Source organism: Marmota marmota, unplaced genomic scaffold (assembly GCF_001458135.2).
Source record: "Marmota marmota marmota unplaced genomic scaffold, marMar, whole genome shotgun sequence".
Lineage (NCBI taxonomy): Eukaryota > Metazoa > Chordata > Mammalia > Rodentia > Sciuridae > Marmota > Marmota marmota.
In genome coordinates this window covers 4476930-4487171 of record NW_026000240.1, presented here as the reverse complement: position 1 = coordinate 4487171, position 10242 = coordinate 4476930, and the positions used below count along the sequence as shown (strand labels likewise).

Here is a 10242-nt window from a genome sequence, read left to right as displayed (position 1 = left end):
TCATAACCCACTTGAATCAAAGTGTGAAATATGATATATCAAGAACTATGTAATGTTTTGAACAGCCAACAATAAAAAATTAAAAAATAAATAAATAAATAAAAGCCAAAAATCATGAATTCTAAAAAAAAAAAAAAGTCTTGTTACTGTCTATGCCTGAATCAATAACTTCTGGCCTTTATTTTCTCCAGATAGCATGAAAAGAACAGAGTAGAAATTTCATAGCAGCCCATTTTAGGGTGAAACCATACAATAGAGTTAACCATTGCCTGTCTTTTAAGACACAGAGCATTCAAAGCTAAAACCACATGGCCTAAAACAGCACCCTCCAGGTTCTCTCTTGGAGGATGTCAACAGGAAGGGTAGAAGAAATGCTTCAAGGGCACTTCTAAACAATGTGCATGAGAACTCTCTACAGACAGGTCAGTATTGCAATGGGTATGGGTGCAGCATGACAACTGAAGTTGGGTATAACCTCAGGCTCTGTAACCAGACTTGGGTGATATAAACCGAGGGTAATGACACCATGGCACCTCATTGTACAGAAGTTACTACCCAGGTGGAGAGTGACATTCATTATTCTCAGCATTCTTCAAACATCTTTAGACTTTTTAGTGGAGCTGAGTAGATAGAGAACATGGAAATGAAGCTATAGTCATGGATTTAGCCCTCTGGGTTATTAAGCTTCATTTGAAAGTAAACAATTCTATGGTTATAAACAGTAAATTTGTATTGTCACACATGCCTACTACAGGAGAAATAATTGTATGTTCTGCTGAAATGCCTGGTAGGTAGTTTCCTCATTGACAGCAAATATGTAGGGAAATTCTTGCTTGCAATGAATTAAACACATATCTTGGAAATATTGTGTGGAGTTTTATCCTTTAAAAGGGTACAAGTTTGTAATCACACGAAACAATCTGATAAGGGCTTTTCATGTCTAAATAGGATGAAGAGTGCTCTTAGGTCATGCTCTTTTTCACTGTAGTTAAAGTACAAACTGATATTTCACGGATGTCTAGAAAATTTATAGCATATCATATAATACAGGTGCTACCAGTCTACAATAGGGGAATGTTTTCTTCCATAAATGTCAGAGGCAATATTAAGAAGTGTCATTTTTCTAACTATACTAGAGTAGCAAAAGAATAATAAAATGGAGTGTTAAACTATTGTATAGTATGAAACAGAATCTGTCTGACTATGCTGAAAAAAAAATCAGTCTTCTGATGCTAAAGTCCAATCTTAGAGGTAATAGATCAAATTTAGAATTGAAAACTAAATAGGATTCATTACTAGGTGAAGCAACTCTATTTATGTCTCTTTTTATGGCACAACTGGCTCACTCTCCCCTCCATTTCTAAAAGCTTCCTCCTAGTCCAGCCCAAGAGTGCAGAACACTGGCTCAGAAACTCTGTAAGACCCTCTTGGAAGACATTTTATACCATCTGAAAGGTGTTCACAGCTCTCCTCCCCTTCTGCTCAGAACACCTACTCACCCTCAAGCTGAGAACATTCTTCCTTCCCCCAACTACAGGGCTCCTCCGCAGTCTCCCTTCATCCTCCTTTCCCACTGAATTACTATTAAGGAAGTAATCGTCATAGTAAAAATAGTCAGATCCAGGAGGTCTGGTTAGTTTCCAACTCCTGCCCCAAGCCCTGGTTACCCAGTTTCCAACAGGAGTGTTTGTCTAAGAAGCAATTTCATAGCTGAGAGGGTTTCTGCATAAAGCTGCTTCAGCGCAAGCCAGCGGCTATTGTGCAAGCTCCATTGACTGAGCAGGCTCTGGGGGCTCTTGGAAAAGGGGCACCTGTGCACACCGCTCACAACCAAGCCTGACCTCATCACTCTCATCTGTTGCCTTCTCCAAAATGCCTCGTGACTGTGTGGACACCTTTATGCTGAGAGAACAGATTCGTTCAAAGAAACCTTAAAGAAAATAGTAATTTCCCCAAAGGTAAGATACAAAGTATCTCTAGTCCGGCGCAAGTCGTGGAGAAATGTGTCTCCTTACAGGAAAGACCCAGTTTGGAAAGATCCACCCGCTCCACCCCGCGGGCCAGCTCCTGCCTCCCCCAGGTGCCCTGCCATCTAGCGGCGAGACAGGAGAACGAGGTCCAGGTTTCATCCAGGCTAACCCGCCTGGGAAATTCCGTGCTTCCCTTTTCACTGGGACAGAGGGACGCGATGCAGGCAGGGGCGGGAGTGTGCTGGTGTGATGTAGAAGTCTAACTCTTGCTGTTCACACTAGGACACTTGACCTATAGCCTTGGCGTCCAGCTGCTCAGTCTAGCTGTCTTAGGGGAGGGTATCTCTTCCCCATTCGATGTATTTATATGTGGATTTTAAAACATCAAAAGCAACGAGAAAACTGAAAATCTGGCATAATTAGCCAGAGATTATGCTAATCAGTCCGGACTCTCTGGCTGCAGCCATGACAACCTCAATTTTTCATGACCCTTTCTCCTCCTTTCTCTCTCCGAAGAGACTGGAGGTGAGAAAGGAACACGTACTCGGCAGCCCATTGGATGAGATCCTGGGGCTGGGTCCGGATGGCGGCTTTGGTAAACTGCTTCAGCAATTCCGGCAGCTCGGGCGGGATGCATATTTGCTTATCAGTCTGAGGCATTGATTGCTTGACCTGTGCACAGGAGAGAAAATAAAATGGGACTCTTTGAATCATAAGATGACAGCAGTCCTGAACTAGAGGTCACCCAGCCTCTGTTTGTCAGTCTCAGTATTGGGGATTCTGCTACCCCACAACACAGATGCATTCTAGAAAGTGGTTTACTAATCCTTGGTTTTTGTTGTAAATAATTATGTCCTTCATATAAAACATCACACTTTAAAAAGTGGACATAACAGAAGTAAACATAAATATTCCCTAATAATGTCACCCCCAAATATTGGATATCTTCTTCCCAATTTTGTTTCAATCTAACTGTATATGTGTTTGTATAAATGAAAACTGAGGTTGCACAAACCCTATTTATTCAAAAGCATGTTATGAGGATCTTTCCAAGTTGCTTCAATTCTTACTAGCCGGATAAAAGTTGTAGCAAAATTTACACTCTGAATCCTCTGATTTGACATTAGGCCTTTCTAAATAAAAATAATTATTAAGCAGCTATTGGACTATCTAATCTTTTTTTGTTTTTAGTTGCAGATGGACACAATATTTTATATATTCATTTTTATGTGGTTCTGAGGACTGAACCCAGGGCCTCACACGTGCTAGGCGAGTACCCTTACCACTGAGCCGACCCCAGCCTTCTTATCTAATCTTAAGAAAGAAACAAACATTTTCACATGAAAAGTTCAAATTGAAACAAAGACAAATTGAAACAAAAAAATTTAAAGTTTATAGATGGTATATAATTTTATGCACATATGAATATAATATTATGATTCCATTTTTAATACAGAAAGGGACAAGCTAAAAATACCAAAAGCCCTACCCACCACCCTTACACCTAGATTGCCAGACAAATCTCAGTAAACATACTTTTCCAATTGTCTTGCTGAATTTGCCATAGAATGAGAGAAATCTTCAAGCACCAAATAAAGTGAAGCAGAATGTAGAATAGTGACTTACTAAGAAATGAGGGCTCACCTGAGGGCAAATGTAGAGAGCAAAAATTTGAAACTTTGAGATGCAGGGAGGAGAGAGACCAGGCCTGGCCCACAAAGAGCAAATGACTGAACTAAAGCATTTTCCTTCTGGTCTAAGTTTGAGACCTTCAATGTGGAAAGGAAGGCTGGAAACATTGGTCTATAGGTAGGGGTAATCAATGAAGAACTGTCTCCTATGCTGCTTCCTGTTGGGGGAAAATAGCCTCCAAGAGTTTGTAGCTACCGACTAGATCTAGGTTTAGATTTATACCAGCAGCAGCCTAGTTGGGAAATCCCTAGATGAGAAATTAAAGCAGTCTGAGGTTGGTGGTATTTTATTCCCTTTTACTTAATGTTCTTTTATTTGGAAGTAGAGGAGGGTAAATATAATGATTAATTTTAGACTTCATAAAAAGCCAAGTATGTATAAATTTTACTGTGCATATGTGGCCTTGTACATAGTATTAAAAAGTAATACTACAGGGCTGGGTTTGTGGCTCAGTGGTAGAGCACTTGCCTAGCATGTGTGAGGCACTGGGTTCAATCCCCTGCACTACATAAAAATAAACAAATAAAGGTATTGTGTCCATCTACAACTAAAAAAATTAAGAAATAATATTACAAAAGTTATATTATAAATTAATATAATCACCAAGATATGCCCCCCAAAAAAAGGAGATGGGGGGAGTGTAGGCAAAGTGGACAAATAACATGTTAGAAAGTCCTCCCTACATGTCAGTAATCAATCAAAATAAATGGTCCTAAATGTATTAAAGTATAGAAATTATCAGACTGGATTATTAAAAATCCAGGTACTGTCACATCTGAAAAAAACCCAGAAAGACTGAAGGTAAAAATGATATAAACATGCAAATAACCCAAAGAAGCTGACATTGACAAACTGATACCAGACAAAAGATATTTTTTAAAAAGATGTAAAATTCACCGCTGGAAATCAAGAAATTCACTACATGATGATAAAAGCTTCAACTATTGAGAAGTTAGCACAATTCTCAATAAGTATGCTCCAGCCTTCACCAGGGAGGAGTCTCCAGCCTCCCCCAGGTGCCCTGCCATCTAGCAGTGAGACGGGAGAGCAAGGTACAAATATTGTTTGGGATCGATCTCTCTCTCTCTCTCTCTCTCTCTCACACACACACACACACACACACACACACACACACACACACACACACACACCACCTTTACTATTAAAGAGTGAATGATGATAAATACAAATCTAGAATTGGCAATTACCCCTAGCGGAAGTGATGTCATCTCAATAGTGACATTGTAACTTCTAAGTTGGATGGTAAACTGCTTAGATGTTTGTTTCAAAAATTTTAAACTATATTTACATTATGCATTTTGTTTTGTATATACAAAATAAAATTTTAAAATCTACTATTTACAAGTTGTGCCTCGTGACTTTTCAATCCATTTATTCTAGAAAAGGGCAGGGCCTTAGTTTGTTTATATTATGTATGTGTGTGTATACATACACACATACATAATATACACAATATATATTCTTTCATTGTGGTAAAACATATAGCATAAAATCGACCATTTTAGCCACTCTAAGCAGCTAGTTGAATAGTATTAGGTACATACACATGCAGCCATCACCATCATACTGCAGGGTGTTTTCATGATCCCATCTGAAACTTCGTACCCATTGAAAAATAACTCCCTATTCTTCCTTATTCTTCCTTCTCCCTGCTCCTGGCAACCACCATTCCACCTTCTGTCTCTATGAATATTATGTTGTAGCATGTTTGAGGGTTCTCTTTTTTTTAAAGGTTGAATAATATTTCATTATATGTACCATTTTTTGTTTATCTGGTCACCTATCAGTGGACATTGGGTTATTGCCACCTTTGGGCTATTGTAATAATGTTGCTATGAGCACAGGTGTACAGATATCCTTTTGACTTCTGCATTCAATTGTTTGGTATAGACCCAGAAGTGGAATTACTGGATCATGTGGTAATTGTATTTGAATTTTTTGAGGAACTGCCATGCTGTTTTCCACAGTGACTGCACCATTTTACTGTTCCCTTGTATTTTGTCAGGATCATTTATTTGTTGTGCAATTATTTAATTTTTATTCTGAAGGTTGCCAAAACCTCATGTAAATGAAAAGACGGCCCAAACCTAATTAGAAAAGCTTCCATGACAAGAATAGCAATGATAACCCTTGGTCAATATGGAGCAAAATCAAGCAAAGCCTTATTTCAGCCTGTTGCCTTTTCTGACAACTTTTCTGTGACCTCTAAACATTTGGGCAAAGACTCTCTAGTAAGTTCTTTATACCTATTTCTCAGTCCTTCTTTAACCCTTTGCATTTTTCTCCTCTTAAAAGTCATCAGTTTCCTCCATTTCTAAGCACAAGATATCATGCTAAGTATACTGTATATGCTTTCTCTTTTAATCATATATATATATATATATATATATATATATATATATGCGTGTGTGTGTGTGTGTGTGTGTGTGTGTATATATATATATATATAGTCACCATTTTACTGATGATGAAACTAAGAAAAGGAGTAAAACTTTTGCAATGACACATAACTAAGAAGTGACAGAAGGAGTGTTTGAACACCCACACAGCCTGATGGGGGAGGTGGACTGTTAGACGAACGTTTTTTGCTACTTGAGGTTTCTTCCTACTTTGATGACATATACCACCCATTCTGCACAGTGTTTCTCTGCCTCCTTCAGTAATTCTTTCTCTTTTCTTCTGCTAAGCAAGAATTAGTAAACTTCCCCAAACAGTTTTCAGCATCTGAGCTTATGTTGGTTTCCTGGAGAGCTTACATCACATCCTCCTCAGGCTTCATCTGCCACATGACTATGTTGATTATCCTCCTTTATCCATCAAATCTCTCACCTGTGCTTCTATTCCACACTTCCCATTGCCTCCAGGACACTTGGCCACTAGAATCCTTGGTTCATCTCCCAACTAAGTCTCCTTCCCACATTATTATTCTTATTTTTTTCTTTTTTGCTGTGCTGGGGATTGAAAACTCAGGGCCTCTCACATGCCAGGTAAATGTTGTACCACTGAGTTACATCCCCAGACCCCCAAATTCTTTTCTGAACAAGATACCATCATTCTTTCTGTTCTTTGGCCTCAAAGCCTTGGACACATCTTTTTTCCTCAATCTGCTGAATATCTTAATCATATTGATCTTTTCTTTGAAAAGTGTCTCCAATTTATCCTTATTTCCACTTCTATTTTTCTGGTTTATTGCCTCATCAGGAAGTAGATTCCTGACTGGTATCCTTCTCTAACCTCATTTTCTGGTCTGGCCTGTCCAGGATGGCTAGATCTATCTTTAAGAGCTCCACTCACAAAACAGCATTCAGATCTGATTTTCAGGGTTCTTCATGATTTACTCATCTCATTCTAAGCTACAAATTTTCTATTTACCAACACACAAATTTACAACACAGTCTACTCTGGCCACTTTCCAGGAAATTAAACATCAGATGTTTAACACTTTTCTCACCCACTGTTAATAGTACTCTATCCTGTTTTGGTTTCTCACTCAGCAAGTTGTTACTACTTGAAGTGCCCTATTTTCTTTCATCTATTCAAACCTTATGTCCCCTAGATTTCATCTTGAGTCCATACTATTCTTTTCTAAAAAACTTGGGTAGCATCTACTATTGTTTAACTACTACTACTACTACTACTACTACTACTACTACTACTACTTACTACTACTACTACTACTACTACTACTACTACTATTGTTTTACTACTATTTACAGTACACATTTTCCCATTAAATCCTATTCTGCCTTCTATTGCTCTCTAAAGCGAAGCTCCCTAGCAGTGGCCAGGAGAGAATGAGTTACAGGTGTACCATGAGAGATTGATGGTTGTAAAGTTTTTATACTGATATGAAATTTACAACCATTTTACAACCATTCACAAATTTACAACGGTTCATATTATATTTGGATGCTGTCTGGCACAGTCAGTAAACTTCCAGATTTCAGTGCTTATTGTTTTGTGCTTAAGGGTTTATACATAACACCTGCCACCAGAGACTCGAGTGGAGGGATTTCCCTTTCATCCAGCCCATTAAACCATCCACGTCTGACTCTTGCTTTAATTGCAATGTATTTATAATCAGTGATAATCTTTGTGCATGTGTTTCAAATACTTAATTTTTCCTTTGATCTTATTTGCTCTTATTTTTCACGTCATTTTCTCCCAACAAAGCCTATGATTTGTTTTCATCATCATCTCTTGTCTCTTATAAAAAATTAGTTTTCTTCATTTTTTTCAGTTGTGACTGAATTTATGTGGAATTTTATAATGACATTGTTTATAGAGATAAAAATGCATCTAAAAAGCAGATGATAATGGAAAATAATGTAATCAATTCAGTGGAGGAGAAGAACCATCAGAGGGGGACCTCAGATCCCACTCTCAGATATCAAAGAGAGAAAGAAGCCCTAAAACAAAAAAGATAACTACACACAAATATCCTATGAAAAAAATTTCTAAATATTTTAATTATACAGCAATTGAAATTAGTAATATTTGTACTGTGTTGAAAATCTAGTTTTTTGATTTTAAAATTAAATATTTCCAAATTTCCCTTTACTTACCAAATGCTTAATTTTTCAATAATCTAGTGAATTACTTAAAAAATAATAAGAAAGGACAACCTTATTTTTTTTGAAAATTGGTTATAGTCAAAAGACTGATAGTCTCCTGAAGTACTTTACATACATTATTTTCCACTATAATGGATAACTTAAAATTTAAAAATAAATTTCATTAATTGCTTCAGAGCTTTTTAGAGTTTCACAAGAGAGTAGTCAAAATATGTTACTTATTAGTAAATGTATGAGAATTATTTCAAATGTGTATTTGTTTGCCCTGTTTGTTTTATTTTTTGAATTCTTAAATGTATTATTTTCATGGAAAAGTTATGAAATGAAAAAAAAAGTCACCAGGCTTCCCACTTCCTTTACTAGTGGCTGGAAAGTGATTGGTACACTTCAGATTCAGAGTAGAAATCCTGCTGCTGAGGAATACTCACAATTCAGCAGGTAACAGCAAATCTAACTCCCCACATTCCTCAGCCTCAACATTATTTCAACACATAGAACTGGGGAGACAAAACCCCCAAGCCAACTGCCAGGCCCCAAGAAGAACCACCAGAGGGGGACCTCAGATCCCACTCCTGGTTAGTCATACATCAAAGAGAGAGAGAAGCCCTAAAACAAAAAAGATGTACATACAAAGGGACACCTGTATAAAAGGGAAAGGTGAATCATTCTCAATCAATGTGCAAGTTCAAGACCAACAAGTAAACAAATCTCCCCTGAAAATTCACAATCCCCCAATAAAGGATCCCACAGATATGGAAATGGATGAAATTCTAGAGAAAGTATAAAACAACTGATTATTAAAATGCTCAGTGAACTAAAAGAAGATCTATGGGATGAACTATGAGGACAAATATAGGAGATAAAAGACCATTTCAATTAAGAAAAATATTGGAAAGAAACCAGTCAGAACTCCTGGAAATGAAAAACACAATAAAACAATTTGAAAATATACCTGAAAGCATCACTAACAGATTAGATTGTGTAGAAAACAGAACTTCCGGTCTCAAAGTCAGTACTTCAGACTTTGAAGAATATACGAACTTGAATACTCAATATGCAATGAAAAAAATACCATGATCAGAATATACAAGAATATTCTGGGACAGAATAATGACCCAGACAGAATAATGTCTGGGACAGTATTAACAGAAAAAAACCTTAGAATTATTGGGATAGAAAAGCACATGGTGATAAGCCTAAAGGCATTAAGAATATCTTCAGTGAGATAGAAGCATATGAGAAATGAGATAGACCATCCACATATAGGACCTCAATAACAAATACCGTTTCCCCAGCACTATTTGTTAAAAGACTATCTTTCCTCTAACATATATCTCTACAATGACAATTATAGAAGATTGAAAAAAAATGAAGACCTTAGAAGATGGGAAGACCTCCCATGTTCTTAAAATATATATATAAATATTTGTAGCTGGATACAATACCTTTATTTTATTTATTTATTTCTATGTGGTGCTGAGGATCCAACCAGCATGTGCTAGGCGAGCGCTCTACCTCTGAGCCACCATCCCAGCCCCAATATTTTTCTTAATATTGTCAAAATAGACATACTACCAAAAACAATATGCAGATTCAATACAATCCCCATCAAAATACCATTGAAATTCTTTTCAGCACTAGAAAAAAACAGTCCTAAAATTTATTTGGAAGAATAAGGGACCCAGCATAGTCAAATCAATCTTGAGCAAGAAGAGTGATCGCAGGAGGCATCACAATACCTAATCTCAAATTGTACCACAGAGCTATAGTAACAAAACCAGCATGGCATTGGTATCAAAATAGGCAAGATGATCAATGGAATTGAAGACACAGAAACAAACTCACATACAGCCATCTGATACTTTACAAAGGTGCCAAAAATATATGTTGTTATCATCTTTGTATTCAATCTACTGTGATGTCACACATGTAGCTTCTGGGAAACTCCACCATACGTTTTTTTTTTTTTTTTTTTTTTTTTTTTT

The 10242-nt window shown here is 37.1% G+C and overlaps 1 protein-coding gene across 4 annotated transcripts in view; it reads right to left on the bottom strand.

The window, feature by feature from the left end:
- Positions 1-10242, bottom strand: part of Ropn1 (rhophilin associated tail protein 1) — a 29320-nt gene that overhangs the window by 9530 nt on the left and 9548 nt on the right. For 2 of the 4 annotated variants that reach the window (XM_048794133.1, XM_015487287.2), the window contains one exon: positions 2515-2642. The exons of 1 other annotated variant lie outside the window; for it this stretch is intronic. In XM_048794133.1, the coding sequence (XP_048650090.1) occupies positions 2515-2642 (128 nt within the window). Of the gene's footprint in view, positions 1-1499; positions 1591-2514; positions 2643-10242 lie in introns of those variants that run through there. One more of the 4 variants, XM_048794135.1, reaches the window with a different exon arrangement.